The following is a 26,525-nucleotide window of genomic DNA, read 5'->3' as shown; positions in this document are numbered from 1 at the left end:
GAAGTAGTTTTGCTATGTGTCAATAAAAAATAGCAACAATCACAAAAGGTAGCTCATTCTTTTATCCTGTTTACCTGCATTTGCATTTCTACTTGCCAACCACTAGATCTATACAAATAATCACTATTACACCTGTGAACCACCTATGGGTTACCACAAACCGACCCAGTGTACACCAATATATGCCCATGTTACTTGGAGTTGCTTTTATCAGAGTGAACTCTGAAATGCACTATCCCAAACAGTGGAAAACGTCACCAAGATGCACTCTGGAATGAATTTCAATCATTGTAAGCCACAGTTCTTGAATTTTCTTTTTCTAGTTTTTTATTTGTTTCTTCAAATTTCTTTTTTCATAATAATGATTTTATTAATCATATTATTCAATTATGCGCCCAAAGCATTTCACTTTGGGGTATAAGGTGTTCACTAATGATGATATTCCCCAAACACCATCAAGTGACGACATCGTAATCATGATTGAAATGTTAAACGCTGTGGGCCTTATTTATGAAGGCCTTGCGCCGCCGGTGCGTCACTTTTTCCCATTTTAAAAGTGACGCACCGGCGGCGCAAGGCCTTCATAAATACGGCCCTGTGTATTTTACCAATTACAGAAAAAAAGGCCCCTGAAGAAGGGCAAAGCCCGAAATGCATTGGGCGCATAATCGAATAATATGATGAACAAAATCATTATTATGAAAAAAGAAATTACATAGTCCTCGAAAACAACATATACATGCGTGTAAAGATTGCCTGTCAGACCCATGCATAATAATAGCGTCCATCTAGACGGGATTGCCCTTCTGCCAATAGAAGAGAAGCAGTTTCAAAATAGTTTTCATTACCAGCTGTTCGATAAAAACTGCCTGTTAATGATTTTTTATATATTTAACACCATTATTAGTCAGGTACATTCATTCTACTGTGCACGGCTGCAGCTGTACCTGCTCTGGAGGAAGGAGGAGGGCTCGGCAGGTAGCGCAGGAAGGAGGTGGTGTCTGCGTTGCTGCTGCAGCAATTCTGGAGCCGCTAGGCGGAGTATCCTGTGCTACCTACATAGAGGTGCCCTGCCTACCACCGGGGCAGTGGGGCCATCCATATGGATGGTGTTGGGGGCTGCCCACCCTGCACTAAAACTCACTTTTGTAAAAAGAATACTGCTACTGCACATGCAGCGCTGAGCAAGGGGGGGGGGGGGCAGAGTGTTTACACATCATCCGACGGCTGGTGTAGGTGCGCAGCTGCTGCTGACTAGAAGGTAGTCCTGCTACAGAAGTGCTTGTTCTAAATAGAAAAAAGTGCCCCAGATATTAACTTCAATGACAAAAGTGGAAGCGGACAAGTCCTACGGCAATACTCCATGGGAGTTAACAATCGAGAAATGGTGGGACAAGCAGAATCTTTTATCCAATTAGAAGCTACGCTTTTTAAAGGACACTGACAAAAGCCAATCAAAAGCTGGAGGTGGAGGTCTCGAATTTGGAGGCAGGTTCTAATGGATTGAAGACAGAATGTCGCGAAGATACAGCGCATGCGCTGTCTAGGCAAGACCTAAAAATGAAACAATTATTCATCGTGCAACTGTTCATCATACATACCCAACAATGAACACCTACTGGCATGTAAGTTATCAGTTTGAGCTGACCATCGAATGATGCTGCAGTAGAACAACTCTAGTATGAATATGCCTTGTTTTCCTGCATGCTTTTTCCCGCATGCCATTATAACGCAGTCATTACAACGCCCATGTTGTAACAATGCATGTTATTACTCCGCAAGTCAGAACAACGACTTTCTCTGTGGGGCGCTGGATGTTGGATTAGTATAATTTACTATTCCAACTCCAGTCTGTGCAACAGAAGGGAAGGTGTTGGATTGCTCTCCTAGAGCAAGTTGTTGTTCTGACTTGCGGAGTAATGGCATGCATCGTAACAATTCAGTTGTTGTAAAAACTGCGTTGTAATTGCATGTGGGGTTCCATTTTCAGGGTAAACAATGTTTACACTTCAGTATGTATGCTGTCAACGAGTGCTGCTCATCAAACATGCTTAGCAGTGAAAACTACAAAAATCTATACTGACACTTTTAGCTGCCCATCAAACACCCCTAGCAGAGTAAACTGTTCAGCACGAATGCGATCACTGAAATCTGCAAATTATAATATGAGTAATAATAAAAGATTTCACTGCTGGGAGTGTTGGATGGACAAGTCTCACCACTGAAAGCTGTCCATCAAACACCCCTAACCAAAAAAGCTAACCAGCATACCTGCTATTGATGACAGCTGTCCATAAAAAGACAGCACAGGAATCTGAAACAACTATATTCTGTGATCTGTCAATCTTGTGCTCCTAACAATGAAAACTGACGAGCATGTATTCCATCACTTTAGAGCTGTCCATCAAACACCCCCTGTAGTGAAAACTGAACTGCATGTCTTCTATCCATGAGCTGTCAATCAAACAGTCTTGCACTGAAATCTGATCAGAATGTATTCTACCACTGCCAATGGACTGGCCATTGTATAATACCTTTATGGATATGCTGATTGTGTTGGAAGCATTTATTGAACAATTCATGACATAATCAATGACTAATCATAGTCCTTTGTATACCTAATCAGTGGGAGGGAAGGGGGATTGAAAAATTGCATACATCAAAATTACAAGAAAAACCAAGTACACACCAACATCATGAGTAGGCAACGTCTATTTGCTTATACAAGACATTGTATATAATAAAAGGGTATTCCCTCAATGTGTTTGTCCATCAGTCGTTGGATGTCTTTCATTTCAGTCAGGCGCAAGAGTATCGTGGAGGTCAACGAGCCAGATAAGAACCCAGGGGCTGGACTACATTCCTCAGTCCATTAACATAGAGGATATGTTAATATCCACATTTTGGGGGCAAGGCACGCATTATTTAATAAGCCAATTAGGATGCACCCCTTCCACATGTCCTGATGAAGACACAATCCTAAATTATCTTCACACAGGTTGAAATGTCAACACCTACATATTTTAGTGCTTGAGTAAATGCAATGTTGAAAGGGTATAAATAAATAAATATCGAGTAGACTGTTTATCATTGCACATTTAGTTTGCATCATTCTACAGAAAGTGTGTGTTTGTTTTTCAAGATTGTTTTGTGTACTTCCCCTTCACAAGCACATTGCTGGTACAGCTTGTTATTAGGAACACCCTTTTGTGACATTCGATATCTTGTATAAAAATAGACTTTGCCTTCTCATAATGTTGATGTGTACTTGTTTTCTCTTGTAATTAATATATATAATTTTTCAATCCCTCCTTTCCTTCTATTGATTGGGTACATAAATGGCTAATTTCCGGCAGTGATGCAAAATGTGGTATAAATGCTTCTCACAGAATAAAAATACCTTAATGTTACACAAGCCCAGATACTGAGTATTGCTGGGTGTACCCCACATATGTGTAGGTCATTGTAACCCGAACAGTGAAACCTAACAAGCATATATTGTACTACTGAAAGCTGCAATCAAACAACCCCAGCAGTGAAAACTGTCCCATTCCAATTCTATCATTGAGAGCTGCCCGTCAAATATGTCTAATTGTAAAAGTTGCCCACTGGGTGCGCTCTCCCTGGGGGCTGTCTGTCACCCCCTGTAGTGAAAGCTACCCTACATGTCTTTCATCACTGAGAGCTGTCAATCAAACACCTTCAATAGTGAAAGATCACTTGAATGTCTTCTATCACTTGGAGCTGTCAATGAAACACCTCTAATGGTGAAAGATCACCAGAATGTCTTCTGTCACTTGGAGCTGTCAATCAAACACCTTCTATAGTGGAAGATCACCAGAATGTCTTCTATCACTTGGAGCTGTCAATCAAACACCTTAAATAGTGGAAGATCACCAGAATGTCTTCTATCACTTGGAGCTGTCAATCAAACACCTCCTATGGCGAAAGATCACCTGACTGTCTTTTATCACTTGGAGATGTCAATCAAACACCTACAATCGTGAAAGATCACTTGAATGTCTTCTATCACTTGGATCTGTCAATGAAACACCTCAATTGGTGAAACATCACCAGAATGTCTTCTGTCACTTGGAGCTGTCAATCAAACACCTTCTATAGTGGAAGATCACCAGAATGTCTTCTATCACTTGGAGCTGTCAATCAAACACCTTCAATAGTGGAAGATCACCAGAATGTCTTCTATCACTTGGAGCTGTCAATGAAACACCTCCAATTGTGAAAGATCACCTCAATGTCTTCTATCTCTTGGAGCTGTCAATCAAATACCTCCTATGGTGAAAGATCACCTGACTGTCTTTTATCACTTGGAGATGTCAATCAAACACCTACAATAGTGAAAGATCACTTGAATGTCTTCTATCACTTGGATCTGTCAATGAAACACCTCAAATGGTGAAACATCACCAGAATGTCTTCTGTCACTTGGAGCTGTCAATCAAACACCTCACATGGTGAAAGGTCACCTGAGTGTCTTCTATCACTTGGAGTGGTCAATGAAACACCTCCAATTGTGAAAGATCACCTGAATGTCTTCTATCACTTGGAGCTGCCAATCAAACAAATCCAATAGTGAAAGATCACCTGAATGTCTTCTATCACTTGGAGCCGTCAATCAAACACCTCCCACAGTGAAAGATCACCAGAATGTCTTCTGTTGCTTGTAGCTGTCAATCAACCACCTCCCATAGTGAAAGATGACTTGAATGTCTTCTATGCCTAATAGTATAAGCTATCCATCGTATGCACTCTCACTGAGACCATTCCACCAATTACTCCCCGCAGATCAAGCATTTTGCTATCACTAAGAATGCACATAAAACTCCCCAGCACAGAAATCTGAACAGAATGTGTTTTACCACTTGATCTAGCCACCGTGTGCTCCCGTGTGCTCCCAGCAGAGAAAGATGACCTACGCTATCAGGGAGATCTATCCACTAAATACCCGAAGCAGGGAAAGCTACACAACACCATGCTCACTGAGGCATGACACTTTAAAACCTCCGAAGGCTAAAAGCCCCCTCATTGAGGCTCTTACCGAGAGTTGTTAATGAAACACCCACAGCAGTAAAACATTCCCTGAATGTGTGCTATCACAGAAGGCTGTCCGTCAAACACACCCAGAGTGCAACAAACGATACACACTGAAAGCTGTCCATTAAACACATCCAGAGTGCAACAAACGTCGCAGCACGTATACTCTCACTGAGAGCTGTCAATCAAGCACGCCTAAGAGTAAAGCACCTACCCTCTGGCTGCAGCACTGATGGATGCAAGGTCACAGAGGGGGTCGAGCCGAGTAAAGAGGCACACACTCGGGCAGGATACTAGCACTTGCAAATAAGGGTTTATGTTAGAAAATGAGAAGGCCCATTTTACTCTCGGACTTTGTCACTCACAGGAACGTGCTCACAAGCACCTGTAGGCCGCACGCGTGCACGCCACACTCGCTAGCACGCAATGGCTCACGACACACAACACTCTCCCTGGCTCTGCCTGTCTCTCTCTCTCTCTCTCTGTCTTTTGCTTTTGAAGCTCAGGAGAGAATAATTGTATTTTTTTTTAACAAGGACCCCCGCCCCGGTCAGTCAGTGTATTCCAATCTGCAAGCGCGGCGTGTGCAAGGAGTGATTACGCTTGAAACAACGGTCCTGGGGATAGCTGCTCCTTATGTGACGTCAGCAAGGGAAACTGACAGCATATGTGGGCATTAGACCCTTGCCCAGCGGTCAGGACCTTCGGCACTGAAAACAGCAATGTAGACGGCACCCTGGCCGCAGCTCAGCTCATAATGGGGGTCATATATATGTCGGATTTCCAGGGAAATCACTGGCTGTGCAGTCGAGTTTCGTTCTGCCTTTGGGACGCTGAGAGTGCTGCCTGTTGCCTCTTAGCCTTTTCTTCCCTGCTTCCAGCGCCTGTTTCCAGCGCCACGCCTCGCGGCCCCCGCTCCGCGGGTGCCGCTCGAAGGCAAGACTCTTGTTGCCTGACTCGCCCAAGGATACCTGGTAGTGCACAGGAGCACCAACGCGATTCCAGGGAGTCTTCATCAACCCTTCTGTTCGAGGCGGGACTGCGAGGACCAGCGTGCAGCGCGGCGCTGATCGGCCGCAGCTGGTCCTCTTCCCGCCCCCTCCACCGATAAAGACCTAGCGGTGTGTGAGCAGTGTGGGTTCTGCCTTTGGGACGCTGAGAGTGCTGCCTGTTGCCTCTTAGCCTTTTCTTCCCTGCTTCCAGCGCCTGTTTCCAGCGCCACGCCTCACGGCCCCCGCTCCGCGGGGGCCGCTCGAAGGCAAGACTCTTGTTGCCTGACTCGCCCAAGGATACCTGGTAGTGCACAGGAGCACCAACGCGATTCCAGGGAGTCTTCATCAACCCTTCTGTTCGAGGCGGGACTGCGAGGACCAGCGTGCAGCGCGGCGCTGATCGGCTGCAGCTGGTCCTCTTCCCGCCCCCTCCACCGATAAAGACCTAGCGGTGTGTGAGCAGTGTGGGTTCTGCCTTTGGGACGCTGAGAGTGCTGCCTGTTGCCTCTTAGCCTTTTCTTCCCTGCTTCCAGCGCCTGTTTCCAGCGCCACGCCTCGCGGCCCCCGCTCCGCGGGAGCCGCTCGAAGGCAAGACTCTTGTTGCCTGACTCGCCCAAGGATACCTGGTAGTGCACAGGAGCACCAACGCGATTCCAGGGAGTCTTCATCAACCCTTCTGTTCGAGGCGGGACTGCGAGGACCAGCGTGCAGCGCGGCGCTGATCGGCCGCAGCTGGTCCTCTTCCCGCCCCCTCCACCGATAAAGACCTAGCTGTGTGTGAGCAGTGTGGGTTCTGCCTTTGGGACGCTGAGAGTGCTGCCTGTTGCCTCTTAGCCTTTTCTTCCCTGCTTCCAGCGCCTGTTTCCAGCGCCACGCCTCGCGGCCCCCGCTCCGCGGGAGCCGCTCGAAGGCAAGACTCTTGTTGCCTGACTCGCCCAAGGATACCTGGTAGTGCACAGGAGCACCAACGCGATTCCAGGGAGTCTTCATCAACCCTTCTGTTCGAGGCGGGACTGCGAGGACCAGCGTGCAGCGCGGCGCTGATCGGCCGCAGCTGGTCCTCTTCCCGCCCCCTTCACCTCCATCTGCTCTTCCTATAACATCGTGCAGACCAACGCGCACGCGGGACGCGCGCGGGGCAACGGCCGGGGCGAAGACCGGGCAAAGAGCGGGCCGTTTAAGGCCGTTCAAGGACGGCAGAGGACGGCCCAGGCCCTGAATCCCTGTCCCATCGCCCTGAAACCACCATCCAGGCAGGCCGATTGTCGCTTACTTTTCTGTGAGGCCACAGCCAGCCAACACCTGGTACAGCCTTATCAAAGTCAATTATGCGACACAAAACAAGAAGCTGTACCAAAAAAGCCATGGAGGTAGCACAAGTGACTGGTCCTATTGACCTTTTCATCTCACGGGTAAATGAGACAATTGACAAGAGTATTGTACTCCTAGAGAAAAGAGTCTCTTTGGACCTCATGACTGCCAAACGCTCCTCCCTGGGCTCCCTTGCCAATGTAAACTCACCTTCCCAGCAAGCTCTGAACAATTGCTCCTTGCCCTTGCCCTTGGCTACCACAGGCACTGTTTCAGTGCCGAGTGCTGTCGACTTGTCGGTTACCTGTTCGGATTCGGACCCGTCCTTTGTGGATCTGGAGGCGACTCCAGACTTAGAAGCTTGCCGGACACCAAGAGAGATGGAACCGGGCCTGTCTGGGTTAACCGCCAAGTCGACCCCTTTTGTGCCCAGTGACTCTGGGGGTAAGTTTACTTCTATACCTATAAAAGTAGTGCCTAAGCCTAAACCCAAGGAGTCTAAACCCAAGGAGAAGACCAAAGCCAAAGCTAGTAACCATAATTTGGTAACACCTACTCCATACTCAGCGTCTGGCATTCCTTGCTGGGTCGAAAACATGGTTACGGACCTCAAGCATGATCTTGAGGCTACAATAGCAGTCCAAATCAAACCATTGATTTCGAAACTCGATAGGCTAACATCGCTCATTAATACAAAATGGCCTAATAAGATTAATGAGCCTGGGCCTGTTCAGCAGCAGGGGCACAGAGAATTACCACTCAATCCCCAACCCCCAGCTAAGGTCACCAAGACTATAACCGATAAGGCGAAAATACCCCCATCTACCAAGGACCAACTTCCATCACACTCTCCTCATTCAGGGAACAATTTTCTCCAACCGCCACTCATTTCCACTTCAAAAGCGGCGAGCGATCCTTTATCTGTGCAGCAACTAGCCGCTGGTACCAATTCTACCATCTCCCAAGCCAAGGATTCCAAAGGGAAACCTACGAATATCCCAGCCCCTCACTCTACCAATAACTCTGAAGCTCCTAAGCCAAGGCAGGCTCGTTTCAAATCTATTAGTTTGCCGCCAGAAGTCTCCCCTTTTGTGGTTGTGTTAACTGCTGTCCCCCCACTGAAGGAAGGAGTCAAAGAGACCTATGTAGAGTTAAGAAATAAATGTGCCCAGTGGCTCCAACTACACAGACCCCTACCCAGTAGTATGAGTGGGGAAATCCTTACTGTGCGTAGAGGGGATTGGGTGGGTAGGAGCAAGAAAACAATATCAGGGGATGTAATTACTGTCAATTTTAGGGATGTGGGAGCTGCGAGTTTCATCTGTAATGCACCTAACAGTGGTCCTGCCACCCAAATTAAACCACTCCCTTTGTCTTACTTCCTCCCCAACTTGCCAAGATCCAACTTCCACCGGCCAATTACTCTAAGTAATCAAGGGCCTGCACGTCCCCCACAATATGCCCCTAACTACTGGCAGCAGCCGCCTAATTTTCCATCTTTTGTCCCGCATCATGCTGGCCCTCAGTGGCAACAACCTCTCCATCCCCTACCACCTTTTTTCCAACCTGCCCAGCAGTGGCAACAACTCCCTCAGCCATCACTTTCTGCTAATCACCAATGGCAACAGCCATGGCAGGATCCGCCTTCGTCTTTGTCCTTTAACCCCACCTATTCACAGTTTGCCCACCCAAATAGGTACTGTGTACTAGATGAGGTTGATTGACTTCCTCTTAAGGGAGGTTTAGATACTAACCTCCCCTATGTTAATATCACTACGAAGGATGCAGAATTGGGCACATCTCTCCCCGCAAACTTAGAGGTGTCACCACCTACACTAATTGGGGGCAGTGTAGATCCATCTAACCCCCAATGTACTGTGATCCCAGACGGAAATCCAGCACATGGCGAGATAAAAATCCTCAGTTGGAACCTTGCTGGGATCTTAAGGAAACTAGGCCTCCCGGAGTGGAATGCCTTGGTTGATGCCCATAAAATTTGTATATTTCAAGAGACATGGGCTACTGAACCACTGCATCGGGTTGGGTTTGTCACTTTTTTTACACCAGCAGTAAAACCGAAGGCAGGGAAGGGGCGGCCATCGGGGGGGCTTATCATTTGGATAAGTATCCTGCTAAATTGCAGGTTGATTACTAAGAAGGCAGGAACACCGGATATTCTTGGTATTTCCCTATTGGGCCTACAGGGAAGAATATCTGTTGACCTCTATAATGTCTATACCAGGGGAACAAAAAATGGGCGCATTTCACCTACAATGATGGAGCTTGAGGCCCAGCTAGGAGAGCAGAGTGGTCTTGGACATATTTTAGTAGCAGGGGACTTTAACTGTACATACGAGCCACTCCCCCTAGAAGGAATATCTGACCTAGGAGAAGAGGATAGCAGATGGGGTATCCCTACCCTCTCTATCCCACCCATCAAGCGCTGGACACGCAGTGCAATTCATCTAAATGCACTTACATTGGAGTTTGGATTACGAGCTGTCAATGGCCGCACTCGATCTGACCTGCTGGGTGCCCCCACATTCAACAGAGTTGGTCACTGTACACGGATTGACTATATTCTGCTGGATAGGGGCCTCTGGAGTCATGTTAATGATATGGTTGTTACTACTACCATAGAGAGCGACCACAACCCACTCTCCTTATCTTTAAAAAATCCCTGGCCCATTGAAGTATTGCCAGTCCCACTAAGCCGCCCACAGGGGATTACTGTTTCCTCTTGTGGCAGGCGTCTAAAGTGGAGCAAGTTTATGTGCAACACCGACAAACTATCCACCATAGACGAAGTGGTTAAGGGCACGCAAGCCGAAATTGGCTCTATTGACCTAACTAAAGCAGCAGCCAAGGCCACCGCTATTTTTGAAGCAGCCGTAAAAACCATAGGGGACCTCTTTTGGGTACAATCGTCCTCAGGGAAACAGAAACCTCCATCTAAACCTAAAGGCAAACATGACTGGTACTCGGCAACATGCAGGAAGGCCAAATCTCGCCTTATAGAGGCAGTCAAAGGGAAGTCCCCCCCATTAATTCAAATTGCCAGAAGAGATCATAAAAAGGCCCTGCAGGTAGCTAAAAGGGACTGGGAGGATGCCTACTGGTCAACCCTCAAGGAAGCAAGTATAAAAAAAGATTCTAAATCCTTCTGGGACACCATAAGGTCACGAAACAGACCGGATAGTGACCTTGTAACCTGCAATATTTCGGGACAGGTATGGGAGGTTCACTTTTCCAAACTTTACTCCTGCCACAATGGCCCGAATGACAGAGGGTCTGCTCAATCCTCTCCTTATACCAACTACATGTTTTTCCCTAGTGATCCCGATTTTACGTTGAAGGAGGTAGAATATGCTATAAACTCCATCACTCCACAAAAAGCTGCTGGACCAGATGGCATCCCCGGGGACCTGCTAAAATCCGATAGCGTTAAATGGGGTAAACTTATCCACTCCCTCCTTCTTGCCATCTGTAGGGGAGCCCCCATTCCCGTGTCATGGAAGGGGGCGGAGGTGGTTCCCATCCACAAGAAAGGCCCAAGGGATGATCCGTCCAATTATAGGCCGATTAGCTTGTTAGATGTCAGTCAGAAAGTTGTCGGTAAAGTTATTTTACTCAGGATACTCAACTGGGTAGACGAAAACAAAATACTTACCGATTTTCAGGCCGGTTTTAGAGTAGGTACTGGAACGATAGAGCAGGCCTTCAGGCTTATGATGATTTACTGGAAGGTGGTAGTGATAGGCAAGGGCAGTCTTTATCTCGCATTTATCGATTTAAAGACTGCCTTTGACCTTGTCCCCAGGGACTTGTTATGGAAGGTTCTGGCCAACATGGGGCTGCCACAGTATCTATTATCCTTATTAGTTAGGCTCCATCAGGACAGCTTTGCCCAAATCAGGTGGGGTTCCGGAGGGGAGAAAACGGACTGTATTCCGGTCGAGAGAGGGGTCCGCCAGGGATGTGTTCTGGCTCCAACCCTTTTCTCCCTGTACATCAATGGGGTTGTTGAGTACTTACTTAAATTTCCATCTGACGAACCATCCCTGGCTGGGGAACGCATACCGACCCTCCTCTTCGCGGACGACACGCTCCTAATTTCCAAAACCCCAATGGGACTACAGAAACTCCTGGATAATTTCCAATCATTTTGTACTGATCGGGGCCTGGTAATAAACACCAATAAAACAAAATACCTCGTCCTTAATCCCCCTAAACAGCAAGTGCGTCCCCCTATTTTAAACACCGAGCCCCTGGAAAGGGTAAAAGTATTTGATTACTTAGGGATACGCCTCTCAGACAAAATGGACTGGACCCCCCATCTAGACAAGATGCTGTTGAACCATAAAAGGATCACAGGTGCCCTATTGAGGGAGCAACGTTCCAGTTCGTTCAAACCAATAGGAACAGTCCTTGAGATCTATGCTGCAAAAGGTGCCAGCTCTGCCCTTTATGGAGCTGAACTTTGGGGCTCTGCATCTACCGAAGCTCTACAAAAATCCGAGAACAATTTCTGTAGACAAATAATGTCCCTCCCTCAAAGTACCCCACTTTTACCCTTATTTATGGACCTTGGCTGTACTCAGATCGGCGAAATCGCGAAATTTCGTCCTCTCTTACTATGGGCCCGTATTTGGCGGGTAGAGGAACTTAGTGGCTACGCCAGAGGTCTGGAAGAAATAATGGCATCACCAGATTGGGCCAGAATCAAATGGCTAAAAGACATGAAAACCTTACTGTCGAACCTGGGCCTATTTGATTCCTGGTCAAACAGAACTTCACCTCCAAAACAAATACTCAAAAAGCTTTATCGGGATTGGATTTGCTCCCAAAGACATTCTAGCACATCCATTGGCAGGCTTACAGAGGATTTCTTGATGTTCAAAGACTGTCCCAGGCGAGAACCCTACCTAGACATAATCGGGAAACCATTTGCCCGGTCTTTGTATTTTAGATTTAGAACGGGTACTTTGCCACTGAATACTTTTACTAAAACATGGAAATCCCGTACAGGCAAAACTGACTTGTGTCCATCATGTTCTGCCCACCCAGAGACATTAGCCCATTTCCTATTTGCCTGTAAGGAATATGCTAACCCAAGAAGGGTGTGGCTGAAGAATTTATGCCGCCAGTTGGGAACCAGGAGCCATGATGTGGCAATAAGGATACTTGTTTCGGACAGTTATGTACCCTATGTTTGTGCCCTAGCTAAATTTTTATTCTGGGCTTGGGCTATTCGAGCCAGGAAGCTTAAATATTCTGTTTAATCCCTTTTTTAAAGAATATTCATTCTAGTGATGTTTTACCTTTTGCTATTAACTGGATATGTGTTACCAATTTTATTAACTTGCTTTTATGATAACGAAATTTTATCGAAATAAAGCTTTTTGACTTTGACTTTGACATTTAAAGCCCTTGCACGAACATGAAAATCTGGCCTTGGTCTGACCGCCTTGGACCTGGGTTGGACCCCCTTGGTTTAACAGGTATTCGGGTCAGTGTGAGAGGTTTTTCTGCACGCGCACCGCGTGCACATGCACACGCTCGGAGCCTGGCGCGTGCAACGGTTAGAGGCGAGGATAGCCGTTCAGCACATCACATATGTTGGACTGCACATATGTTGGGCTGCAGCCCACTAATGCACGACTGGGGCAAAGCTGGGCGCCGAGAACCCTCTGCCTTGGCGCTCAGCGCGGGGCGTGCCACACGCTTCTCGAGTGGAGTCCATATTAAAACAAATGCACGTAACATGGCACATGCCGGTCTGGAAAACTGCAGTCGAGGTCTGCCACAGCCAATCCGCGTGCGCAATTAGCAGTGAGCTGCAGACACCCTCTGCGCAGGCCGCGGTGGGCGCTGTATTGTGTGCTGTTGGCGGGCTCCGGAGCGTTGTACTCGAAGAGATAAGAGCGGAGCCGTCAGACACATCTTCAGCGCCGGCCGCTGTCTGGCGCGAATCCGCTGCACGGAGCTGCAGAGCCCCTCCCTTCGGCCCTGGCTGCTCTCCAGCTCGTACTGTTTTCGAAGCTGAAGCTGGGCGCTGTCCAGCGCCGGAGCTGGTCTGCCTGGATTATCAGAAAAGGAAGCTGTTACGAATGCGGAGCACATAGAAGATAAATATTCAGCACTAGGCGCTATCCGAGTACTGTAATCTAGTGTGCATGCTAGAAGTGTGCAGCACTAGCGGCGGCGCAGTGTGCAGCTCAAGAATCACGTGTTGTGCTGCACCAGGGTTTCTCTAGTGAACAGCACTAAACCCTACAAGATTGCTGCACAACACATCGTGTCTTCTGTTTAGCGCCAAGAGGCGAGCAGAGTCCAGCACTGGGACACGTGCAGCGTTCAACGGGATTTGTCCAGCGCGAGACGTCTATGCGCTATCCAATATGCTGCAGGCGGACTGTGCAGTATGTCACACGGGGTGCCCCGTATTCAAAAGAAGGAACTATGGAGTGTCCAGTACTATGCAGTACTGAAAGGTGTGAGGTGTGCAGTATGCTAGGAGGTGGCCAGCGCTCCGCAGTACGAGCTGTGCAGTGTGCACCCGTAGGAACCGATCAGCGTGTAACACTAGGAGTTGTGAAGTGGGTAGAACCAACAACGGTCGAGCAGCACACTGCTGCGTTGTAAACTGCGCTCTGTACGGCTCTAGGATCAGTCCAGACCCGTGAGTCTAGCACTGCACAAGGCCAGGAGCTTGGCAGCATGCAGTGGCAATAGCCAGCTCACACTAGTTGCTGACCAACTGCTGAAGTTGTGTTTTAAATACTGCCGGAGGCCGGTGTAACACTTCCGCACCAGCAGCATCGGGGAATGCCTCGTGTCCAGCCCTGTCGCTATCCAGTGCGGAGCTTAAGAGCGGGAAGGGACAGGGTTCATTTCAGGCACAGACAGCGGACCAGTGTAAGTAGTCAGTGCCAGGAGCTGTGCAGAGCCATCGGGAGCTGTGCGGTGTTCAACAACATGGAGATATTTGCAAAGACTCGCACCGAGTCCGTGTAACCGTCCAGTGCTAGGAGCTGTGCAGGGTACAGAGACGTCAGACCTGATCAACGTTCAGCAACATCTGGGCATGCACGGCGCCCAGTGTGCAATGGACAGTTTCAGCGCCGACAGGCGCCTAGTGTGATAACGGCGCTGGCTGCGGACTAGTGAAAGGGTCTGTACTATGAGTTGTGTAGTGTACAGAGGTATGGGGCCTGTGTAGTGTTCAGCAACATGGGGCAGCCTCAGCTCTCAGTACCAGCCGCTGGCCAGTGACCTGCTTTAGCGCTGAAAGGTGCCTAGTGTTATAGAGGCGTTGGGTGAGGACCAGTGTAAATGGTCATCACACGCAGCTGAGCAGTGTACAGAGGCATCGGGCTGTGGGTGTTGTGCAGCACAGACGATAGACACTGTTCATCACTATCTGCTGACCAGTGCTGAGTTTAGGCGCTGGAAGGTGTCTGGCATATTACAGGCGCTAGAAGAAGATCAGTGAGAAGGGTCAGTACTAGAACTGTGCGGAGGCATCGGACGCTGTGCAGTGCTCAGCTGCATCGACCTACGTACAGTGCTCACCAAAAGGTGCTGTCCAGTATGGACCTTTAAAGCTGGAAAGCGCCTGGTGTATTACAAGCGCTGGGTGCGGGATAGTGTTAAGGGTCAGTTATAGCCGCTGTGATGATGCATCGGGAAGCTGTGCAGTGAGTGTTCAGCAGCATCGGCCTACGTACAGTGCTCACCACAAGGCGCTGTCCAGTGAGGAGCGTTAAACCTTCAAAGCGCCTGGTGTATTAAAAGCGCTGGATGAGGGGCAGTGTTAAGTGTCAGTTCTAGGCGCTGTGAAGAGTCGCCGAAAGCGGTGCAGTGCTCAGCAGCATCGGCCTACGTACAGTGCTTTCTACAAGGCGCAGTCCAGTGCGTAGCGTCAACCCTAGGTGTCAGCAAAGGCCCCAGCAGCGGACCAGTGTAAGGGGACTTTACGCGTCTCTCTCTACCTCTCTTTATCAGCAGGGGCCGGAGCTGCCTTGACCGCTCAGCAGGGAGGTGTGAGCAGCCAGCAGTATAAGCAGACAGCAAGGAGGAGTCATTCATCCCTTCTACTGTAAAACCGTGCTGGGGGCGGGGGGGGGGGGGGGGGGCTGTACTGACGCCCAGGCCCAGTCTGCACTGCAAGTACCCATCTGCACTGTCGCTTGCCAGGACAGCCCTAGTTGTGCCCAGTCAGCAGGACACCGTCAGTGTTGGCCTGCGCCTTTGGCAGGGGAGCTTCTTCGCTCTTGCCGTCCGTTCCGGCGTCCGTGCTGAGAGATGTCCAGTTAGAGTACAGCTCCGGGAGCTGTCCACTCTAAACCACCAGATATTAGAGCTCTCCAGGCTTCCCCGTATTGCGATCTGTCCTGCCGGATGGCTAGGTCTGGGAGCTGTACAAACTGTATCCTATCTCTGTGCAGCCTGGATCCAAGCGTCAGGAGCTGTCCCCCTGAATCCTAGCTCTGGGAGCTGTCCATCTGAATCCTAGCTCTGGGAGCTGTCCATCTGAATCCTAGCTCTGGGAGCTGTCCACCTAAATCCTAGCTCTGAAAGCTGTCCAGACTGAATCCTATCTCGGTGAGCTGTACAGACTGGAAGCTAGCTCTGGGAGCTGCCCATCTGCATCCCAGCTCTGGGAACTATCCAATCTAATCTAAACCACCAGATATTCGATCTCTGCAGGCTTCACTGACCTGAGAGCTGTCCAGCTGGATCCCTAGATGTGGGAGCTGTCAAAACCGAATCATAGCTCTGTGCAGCCTTGAATCCTGGCTCTGGGAGCTGTCAAGCTGGAACCCTACCTTTGGGAGCTGTCCGGACTGAACTATAGCTCTGGGAGCTGTACAGCCTGAATCCTAGATGTGGGAGCTTCCGCCCTGAATCCTAGCTCTGGGAGATATCCAGTCTGATTCCTAGCTCTGATAGCGCCCCATTCTGAATCGTAGCTCTAAGAGCACTCCAGTCTGAATCCTAGTTCTGGGAGCTGACCAGCCTGATTCCTAGATCTGAGAGCTCCCCATTCTGAATAGTAGCTCTGCAAGCTGTCCAGTCTCTACCCTAGCTCTTGGAGCTGTCCAGCTGAACTCGTTGCCCTGGGAGCTGTCCATCTTGAATCGAGCTCTGGGAGCTGTCCAGCCTGATTACTAGCTCTGAGAGATCTCCAGTCTGAATCCCAGCTCTGGGAGCTGTCTAGTCTGATTCCATGTTCAGAGACCTCTCCAGCCTGAATCATGCGTTGGGAGCTGCCCAGCCTGATGCCTAGGTCTGGGAGCTGTCCAGTCTGATCCCTAGCTCTGGGAGCTGTCCAGTCTGATCCCTAGCTCTGAGAGCTGTCCAGTCTGATTCCAGGTTTGGAGACCTCCCCTGTCTGAATCCTGCTCTGGGAGGTGTCCAGCCTGATGCCTAGGTCTGGGAGCTGTCCAGTCTGATCCCTAGCTCTGGGAGCTGTCCAGTCTGATTCCAGGTTTGGAGACCTCCCCAGTCTGAATCCTGCTCTGGGAGGTGTCCAGCCTGAGTCCTAGCTCTGGGAGCTGTCCAGTCTGAATCCTAGCTCTGACAACTCTCCAGTCTGAATCCTAGCTCTAGGAGCTGTCCAGCCTGATTCGTCGCTCTAGGAGCTGTCCAGTCTGATTCGTCGCTCTAGGAGCTATCCAGCCTGAACCCTCGCTCTGGGAGCTGCCCAGCCTGGATGCTAGCTCTCGAAGCGGAACAGCTTGAATAATAGCCATGGGAGCTGTCCAGCCTGACTCCTAGCTGTGGGAGCTGTACAGCCTGACTCCTAGCTGTAGGAGCTCTCCAGCCTGACTCCTAGCCGTGGGAGCTGTCCAGCCTGACTCCTAGCTGTGGGAGCTGTCCAGCCTGCATCAGCGGCGGCAGCTCCCCAGTCTGCACCAGCATTCTGAGCTGTCCCGTCGGCTCCAGGCTCAGGAGCTGTCCAGAGCTGAATATCTGCAGCCACTGTCTGCATCGCATAGGTTTGACGTGAGACGGGTTCGCATCCGCCCCCCCCCCCCCCCCCATTCCCTCTCATTCAGGTTCAACGAGACGAGACACTGTCCTCATAAACACACCAATCCGAGCGCCTGGAACAGCCAAGCTCCTAATACCCGGGTCCAGACCCCCGGACACCACCCGCTCATAGCTTAGGGCTCTCCCCCACCCGCCAGCACTTTGCCTGACTCGGCGCCCATGACTCACACACGAGTAGCGCCGCGAAGTGCCCTCAATAGCACTTCCGACTGGAGAACGACGGATCTTGACTTCGAAGGCACATTTTCTTCCACACACACTGGGTGACAGCTCCTTTTATCATGGAAATCAGACTGCCGTCGGTTTAAAGTAGACCAATCTCGGCACAGGCCCCGCCAGATTGTTTTTGAAAATAAAAAAAAAAGCTGCAGAGAAAGAACAGGGAAATATGCTCCCATCAAGGCTTTAATATTTCATGTGGGAAACGCATTCCTGCCCCGGCCCGTCCCCGCACAGGCACGCCGGCCGCCCATATTTCACTCTAATGCAAACCCATTTAAATCATTGCCTTGTTTTTCACAGATTGCTTCTTGTAAATGGGGCAATAAATCGCTAAAGTGTCACGGATGGAGAGGACGCCGGAGGAGTGGAGCGGGAAGCCGACAAGATGTGCACCGGATGGGAGGGGCCAGAGTGAGAGATGGTATGGGGGCGGAGCCAGCACGGGTGGGGTGGGTGCAACAAGCTAGTGCAATCAGGGGGGGGTGAAACTGCGGTTAATACTATGGCTTCTAGGCACACCTAGGCTGAAGAAAGCCAGGAAACAACGTAACAAGTTTGTGTATAACGCGCATATTTGTAAGGCTTCTTGGCGCTATAAAAATATGTTTATTGACATGCAAACTCAATGTTACTCGTTTGGCCCAGATGCACAGATCCCGCAGCACGCGTGCACGAAGCTACCGGCCGGTGGGGTGGGCTCGTGTGGGGGGTCGGGGGTATGGGAAAGAGGTCAGAGCCTGGAGGCACTTCAGCCCTATCCTTCACCTATCTGATATCAGCTACAGTTCCCGAAAAGAGGGGGTAACCTGGCACCCCAGTTTGTTCTGTATGCAGGAGGGTGGAAGCTGGCATGCCCTCGGGAACCAGCCCAGGGTCCGCTATGGACGTGTTTACCCTCGGAGCAAGGATTGTTGGCGGCGGGGGAAGGAAAGGAGAGAGCACACCAGGCGAAGACAGGATGGGAAGGGGCGAGTCACCGCGGAGGGGTCGCCTGGCGAGAGAGATACAGCGGATCTCCCCAATCAGGATCTAATCGCGCTGGAAGAAGGCAGAGCTTCGGGGGTCCAGCTTCCTAGCGCACGGAAAGATATTCCTTGGTGGGGGAGGGAGTAGTGAGGGAAAGGCAAGAGCAAAACTGATAACGGATCTGGAGGCAGGTGGCATGTTTTGTAAGGGAAACCGTAGACTCACTGGCACACTGTGTCATCATGCCAAGTGCTTTTGGAAGTGAAGGAAAGGGACTGCAAAAATGCTACTGATGGGGCACTGTCAAAGCGGGCAGCAGCCCTTCCGAAGAGGACAGAGCCTGCCAGCCTCTACGCTGGCAAAGCCCTGGAAGAGGTATGGGTGGCCACCCGGTGGGGGATATCAAATAATTCGTACGGGAGGTATTGGTGCTTGGTCAATCTACTGGTGGAAGGGAGGCGAGGTGCAGCTCACATATCTTTTTTCTAAAGACACCAGACTCGTCACAATGTGCCCATTTATTTCTGCTTTATTTATTAAGTGCTTGGAAAGGACAGGGCTTCGTGGCGCTGAGACAGAGACAGAAATTACATGCAAGACTCAGGCATTACAAGATGAAGGTAAGAGGGACGCGGTGCTCCAGGGCAAGGTGCAGGCTGTGCTGTGCATTGCTTCATGGCTGGGCACGTGCTATGGAAGTCCCCGCACATGAGAGGCACAGAGCACATGGATTTGTGCAAGAGTTCCAGTCCACGCTCCTTTTCATCATGAAAACTCAGACATGGGGAGAGGGCAGGGCGTAGATAGTGGAATGGTAATGCAGCAGCGATGTGTGAGGCGCGAGGGGATTAATGACACATTGATTTGATTTTGATATTTATATAGTTCAGCAATCACCCGAGAGCATCAAGGCGCTAGGCATTCATGGCTGTGGTCAGTAACTTCCCTTCATGGCTATGACTCCTACTCTCAGAGTGGGTTATGGAGACAAACTGCAATCAACAGGAAGGGCTGGTGTAGTGAAAATGTAGCGTGCCTCCCAATCCATTCCCTTTGAGGAGATGACAGAACTCCCAGGAAGATCCTACCTGAAAAAGTCTGAGGATGTTGGCCACCATGATGGACACGGAGCTCCCTGAGGCACCGATAACCCCCAGAACCCTCTCTGGGCGCACAAAGACAGGGGGTTCTCCACTGGTGCATCGCACATCCGAGGTGTCCTTCTGTATTAGCGCCTGTACGAAGGTGAGCGACTGCTCCAAGGCATGGGTGTCCCGCGAGCACGTGTCCAGCACACGTGCCCCCAGGGTCACGTTGGGGAGCAGGTCCGGGTCGATGTTGATTTGGTCCAGTGCATAGAGCATGGCCTCCAGGCGCTGCACACCGGCCTCTCGCTTGATGTCCCCGCATGGCAAGCCCAGTGTCCCACGCCCATGGACAGGGAAAAGCCCACCCAGAGTGATGTCACCCTCCAGGCGAATGGAGTGTGGCGCATAAAGCTCCTGAGACCTCGCACTGGCCAGCAGGGGGAGCAGGACCAGCAGGGGGACCATGGCCAGGCCCCTGCACGGGCTCTGCCACTCAACCCAGGCACAGCAGGGCGCTGGCAGAACACCTCGCCAAATCCGTCCAGAGAGCTCCAAAAAGGTTTATCCCAAAGTCCAATCTCCAACAGCAACCTTTGCACGGTTCACAACTCCAGGAAGGGGTTTCAGGGTGCAAGACTCCACTGGTTACTTTTCAGAGTTATGATTCAAGCACTGGCATGGCAGAGATCAAACTACCACCAAAAAAATTCCACCAGACGTCCACCAAGCAAAAGTTTGCAGGTTAAATGGTTCTACCAATGCATCTTTGACCAGAGGTTCCTAGAAGGTTGCAAGATTTGGGGTTCTACCAATGGTTCCCAAGGATCTAGGGCTCCACAGTTGGTATCTATGTGTCAAGGTTCCATTAATAGTTGTTCAGGCACCAAAAGGCCCATCACCAGGTATCAAGAAATCAAGGTCACAAACATGGCTTTCCGAGGTTAAAGGTTCCACTGATGGTCATTTGTGGTTCAAGATTCCACTTAGGTATGCCAATGCCCCACCTATAACTTTCTAAGTTAAACGTTTCACTAATAATCACTAAGGCCTACACGTTTTTCACTATCATAGATTTCGTCAATGGGATTTCAAAGTACAGGTTTTCAAAAATATTTGTCCAGGGTTCACAGCTCCACCAATTGATTCCCAGGATTTGAGACTTCAATTTTGAATTAGTGGTGTCCCAATGGTTTGCTAAATGCTTATTTAGGTTTCAGACATAGACCAACCGCGTTGTAGTGTTCAGATGTACAATAAGGAATTTGGGGGATTAAAATTCACTGCTAAAATGAACAGATTTCAGAGTTCCAGAAAGTTCTCGACACATCCATGGCTCATCTTCAAAAAGAGCAACATTGCATGAAAACTCATCCCGTGTTCCAGATGTCCCAATTGATAAGCTCCTCCCCTTTCTGCGAACTCCTCGCACAGGCTCCTCCCTCGAGCACTTCACCAGCTCCCCGGGCTCGTCCTTCCGTCCTCCTACGTCTCTCCAACCCTTCCTCGGAGCGGCCGCGCCAGCTCCTCTCCCTCCTCTGCCACCGGCCTTCCTTCCTTCCCCTCCTTCGGAGACTCGGCGCAGACTAAACGCGAGCCGCGCAGCCCTCCAGTCTTTATATAGGCACGCCCCCTCGGAGGCCACGCCCCCCGCTCCTGACGTGCGCGCGAGGCTGCCTGCGCGGTGAGGTCACGGCGGGGGAGAAGGGGTGCGCGTGGCTAGTTAGTGTTAGGATAAGGTGTGGGGGGTTAATGCATGGATTTTGGAAAAGGCAGCGCGGATTTGGAGGGGAGAGGCTGCAGTAAGGGAGGGAATGGTGAGTGAAGGGGCGGGGCAACAGAAGGAGGGGTCAGGGAAGGAGGATGTGAAAGGAGAGGCAAGGAGGGGAGATGAGTAACAGTGAGAGGAGGGAGAAAGTGAGGCGATTTATCAGACGTGGTGGGAGATGAAACTCTAGGAAGGAAGAGGTGGGGATGAGGGGGTACAGTTATGAAGGTAAGGCCAAGGGGCACCATGAGTAGCAGGAGGCAGTAAGAGAATGGTCACGAGGATGAGTAATGGAGTGAGAAAGGTGTACAACTCGGGGTGTGTGGCAGAGGAGGAGGGAATGATAAAGAAAACCTGGAGAGTAAGAATAGCCAGAGGCGCGGTGGGTGTGTGTGTGTTGGGAGGTGGGGGGGTTGATGTGGGGGTGGGGAGGGAAGAGGAAGAGTCCAGGTAAGGTAAGTATGAGGAGTCGATTCGAGGCGAGGGTAAGAATAAAATAAGACCGAGTCGTGCCTGAGGACGTGGTATTTTGAAGCAGGAAAAAGAAGGGAGACGATAGAACGAGGAAGGAAGAGAACGTACAGAAGGCAACTCGGAAAGGATAAAAAGTGGAGAGGGGAGAGATGATGGGAGCGTTAATAACCGGAATGCCATTCATACATGCTTCATTCATGCATGTATGCCTGCATTGATTCATTCATTCATCCATTCAAAGAAGTGAGTGGAAAGTGAATGACAAGGAAAGACATTGAAGAAAATAATTAGCCTACTCCTGAGGCGAGCCAAGTGATTAGTGTGAGTGAGGAAAATAGGGTTTTGGGGCAGAATAGTGGGGGAAGGAGAGGACAGGGCACAGCATGGCAATGCGATAAGAGATGAAAGTATGCCGAGGCTACGAACGAGGAGGTGCAGAGCGCAACCAGTGGATGCAGGAGAGAGGAGGGGGCGCGAGCAGGTCGGAAAGACGAGACGAAAGGGCACGGGCGTCTAAGGGGGCATTTGGAGCGATGAATAAATAGGAGGAGGCTCGGGGTGAGAGATGGGGGTTGGTGATCTGCACGAGGAGGAGGGCTGAGAGCGCGAAGTGGCGAGAATGCGAGGACGGGAAGCTGAGCGATAGCTCGCGGGGAGGCGCAAGCGAGGGAGCGCCTCGGACGTGGAAACTGTTACACGATGTTGACGTGTTGAGGAGCGTGGGAGACTCCACAGGAGCTGGAGGGGAGGGGGGGTGCAGAGGGCGACGAGGGTAGGAAGCAATGTGGACAGACCGCCTCGTTGCTACTGTAGGGTGGGAGAAGGGGAGAAGGATGAAGGAAAACAGGAGTGTAGAGGCTCGTTATGCAAAGGATAGAGATAACGTGCGCGAGTGGCGAGAAAGACGGATCGAGAGATGGAGACAGAGAGGAAAGAGGGCTTAGAGACAGAGAGCTGAGAGACAGGGGATTGAAAAGGGAGAAGCAATGGAGAGCTAAAGAAAGAAGGTGAGGCTGGGAAAAGGAAAGCAAAAAGGCGAATGGGGTTGTGTGGGAAAGAAAATAGAGATAGAAGAATAAAGTAAGAGAGGCAGCTGGACTAAGGAAGAGAGAGAAGTCGAGAAAGTCTCAAACTCTCATTACCTGGAAGCCCAAGTGCGTATCTTAACACTTTCGGAGGCCACCTTAACAGGTCATTATCAAGGTGAAAGGAGGGGTGGGGGGGGGGGGGGGGGGTTGTAGGTGTTAATGGACAGGGAAGTATTCACTTTCAGATTTACAGGCAAGAGCGCGCCCACATGGGAGGGTCACAGCTCACGGAGCCCACTGGAGAGTTGTTGTTAGACTTGATTTATACAAACAATAAATACAAACAAAGTAAAATCAAATAGCTGTGACGTACCTCTCGATCACCGGTGAAACTTCCTCAGTAGGAAAGAAGGCAGCAGAGAGACCACCACACCCCGCCATCATCCCAGAGGGGCCCTCGGTGGTAAAGAAGGTGACACAGAGTAGCTGGTCCCCAGAGCAATTGTGCCCAAGCCTTCCAGGGTAACACAAGCTGTATCTTGGCCTAAAGTGTCCAGTAGATTTCTGGCTTCTGAAAACTACACAAGTGTTCAACTTTCAATCGGTGGAGGGGTTTCCTATGACGACCATCGGAAGGTGCCTCTCTATGACAACATTTCCCCAGAGTATGGTACACAGGAAAATATTGCAGTGAAACTACCTTGCTGGCCCATGCTCTGGATTCATTTCCCAAATCAGACACTTGCACATCTGCTGCGAGCAGGATGCATGTCCCAGCTACATGTGTTCGATCTACTCCATGATGCCATTAGATAGGGCGTCAACCATGATGCCATTCGATAGGGAGTCAACCATGATGCCATTCGATAGGGAGTCAACCATGATGCCATTCGATAGGGAGTCAACCATGATGCCATTCGATAGGGAGTCAACCATCATGCCATTCGATAGGGAGTCAACCATGATGCCATTCGATAGGGAGTCAACCATCATGCCATTCGATAGGGAGTCAACCATGATGCCATTCGATAGGGAGTCAACCATCATGCCATTCGATAGGGAGTCAACCATGATGCCATTAGATAGGGCGTCAACCATTATCATCATGGATTTTTGCACTGCCAGGACTTATGATGCTCTTCAACAAGTCAATCTCTGCTTTGTAACATCTTATATTTGACACTAGGTAAAATTTCAAAAACCTGGTCTCAAGACGAGCACAAGAAAAATAGTTCCAAAATCAGTTCCAAGATATCCTCCCCGGTGAGAATGCGCTCTACACATCTGCAAAACCAAGTGGCACTGCAACGAGCACTGGAATGTCATTGTCACAACTCATCCTCCAATGTTTGATCCTAAAATTAAGCCACCACTGCAATTTTGCTCCTCAATCTGTGAAAAGTCCAGGATATAGGTTGCTTGCCCTGTGGCCAGGTGGTCCATCTGTACAACAGATGACTCTTTCTGAGTGTTGGGCAGACAACTCCTGCCACCCATCACTGTATTTACTCATCACCATTCCACAGTGGGTAACCTTGGGACTTTTCTGAGGGCCATCAGTTCTCCACAGTGTCTCTACGTGAAGTGCCATAAAGATAAGTACCAGCCTGTCAGTCTGGAGGCTACCCGTCCATCGCATAGATGTCATAGATGGAATGGATCTTTGCATGTTCATGCATGACTTATAAGGTTGTACTCAACAGTGACAACTGGGAATCTTCATATGAGTGCCTCCTCTTTGATTCAAACATTGGCTAGTCTTTTAGAGCAATCTCGTGCACCTCCGTGTCGATGGGAATGGACCCTCAACTCTGGATATTGTCCTGCCCTGTGCCTGCGTTGTGATGGGCTCCTCATTTCCAAGCTGCTTTTCTCTTTGACTCCTCACCCATCTGGTGAGATGCCAATAAACTTAGGGCCACCGTTTCCCCTTCTCCCCAATCCTTGCTTTTGTTCTGCCTTACGCAAACACCCAGTGGCCATCCATACTTGTGGCACTACTGTTCCCTAATGACAGAAATCCCATCTTCTGGGAAAGCACATATATCAAATCAAATCAAGGGCATTTATTTAGTGCACAAATTACCCGAAGGTATCATGGAGCTACCTTTCAAGGACAGGCAGTTGTATGGAAGCTCTCTGCTGAGCTGTTTGCTATGGCTGCTCCACAGTGAACCACTTCCAGGTGTTCAGATTGAGCCTCTGCATAAAGAGTTTCTCATCTGCAATTCTTCAAGTAGGTCACCTGAGAAGCATTAAGTATGATACTCACCACACCAACTCACTAAAGCCCTTGCCAAGCATGCAGGGTACTGGGAGCTCAGACCCAGTGGGTCATCCATCAACACCCAGCGGATTTTGTCTGCCACCTAGACCCCACCACTGAGACTGGGAATTGTTCCTCGCCTATGACCATGAAAAGTCCTTTGCTCAAGCCAATTACGTTGTTGGCACAACTACTGCAGGTTGTTTCTACTAAATAGACTCTATTGGGTCAGCTTAGTTGAGCAGTCATTCTTAGTTTATGGGAGGTGGTGTGAGGGTTGAGTTACATATAGTATAACACAATTATTACAGTTATTAAAGACACAGTAACTCTAAATGTCCACCCAGGATTATCACTGGAAAGGAAAAGGAAATAACACTTTAACAACTCTCTTACGTTTATAGTTCTGGTAGAAGTAAGAAAAACGGAGGTATTCTCAAACCTAGCCCTAACCACTCAGAATCGATTAGGTAAATTATGCTTGGGGCTTGGGTCATTTGCCACAGCTTGCTGGTCATGTCCGGTTCTACATTCAGGGATGCCTGAGCTATGTCCTTGCTAGAGGCTGCATTAAAATAGGGATTGCTGTGGTGCTAATGCCAATGGTTTTTTGGGTGCGGATGACTCCCTCCTCCAGCATGGCTGCAGCAGGAGTTCATGCTTGCTACTAACATAGGGAATTCGCACTGTATGTACTTTAGCCTCAGTCTAGTTCTACAAGTCAAGACAGTTCTTGTTAGAAGTCTTCAAAATGCTAGATTGAAACTCCAGCAAATTGATATCCTGAGGTTGTGGCAGTTGGTCACACACAATCTTTAACAAAAGAGGGAGAGGGAGAGGAAGGTGTGGATTCTGTCTCCCCTAGTAAATATCATAAACAAAAGGAATCCACAAGGTGGAAGGTGGTTGCTACCACAATGGTGGGGAGCAACCTGGGTTGTTAAAATACCCCTCACACACCAACAGGCCCCTTGGTGTCATGCTTCATCATCGGGGTCTTCGCAAACCTCTACGGAATGCGGCGTGCTACGACTTCACGACTACGCAGGAGCACTTTAAGGTGAACTATGTGTTTGGTGTGTGTGGGTAAACAATGTGAGTAGTGAGGTGAAGGTGAAAAAAATAAAAAATACCTGGCACGTGAGTACAGAAAAATTTATTAGGTCTCCGGCTGGTATTATTAAAAGAGTGCTGTGATGGTTGTGGTCTACTGATTAGGGTAACCCAACCATGTCAGTGCGTCGACATGTTTCGGAGTTTGAAGAACTCCTTCTTCAGGACGAGGATGTGCACTACTTA

The 26,525-nt window shown here is 49.6% G+C and overlaps 1 protein-coding gene across 1 annotated transcript in view; it reads right to left on the bottom strand.

The window, feature by feature from the left end:
- Positions 1-20,489, bottom strand: part of GRM7 (glutamate metabotropic receptor 7) — a 1,739,703-nt gene extending 1,719,214 nt beyond the window's left edge. The window contains exon 1 of the mRNA XM_078661666.1: positions 19,694-20,489. Within this exon, the coding sequence (XP_078517792.1) occupies positions 19,694-20,158 (465 nt within the window). The 5' untranslated portion in view covers positions 20,159-20,489. The remainder of the gene's footprint in view (positions 1-19,693) is intronic.
- Between the last annotated feature and the right edge of the window lie 6,036 nt (positions 20,490-26,525).

This window comes from Lissotriton helveticus, chromosome 9, assembly GCF_964261635.1.
Source record: "Lissotriton helveticus chromosome 9, aLisHel1.1, whole genome shotgun sequence".
In the NCBI taxonomy this organism is placed as follows: Eukaryota; Metazoa; Chordata; class Amphibia; order Caudata; family Salamandridae; genus Lissotriton; species Lissotriton helveticus.
This window is presented reverse-complemented; position numbering and strand designations above follow the sequence as displayed.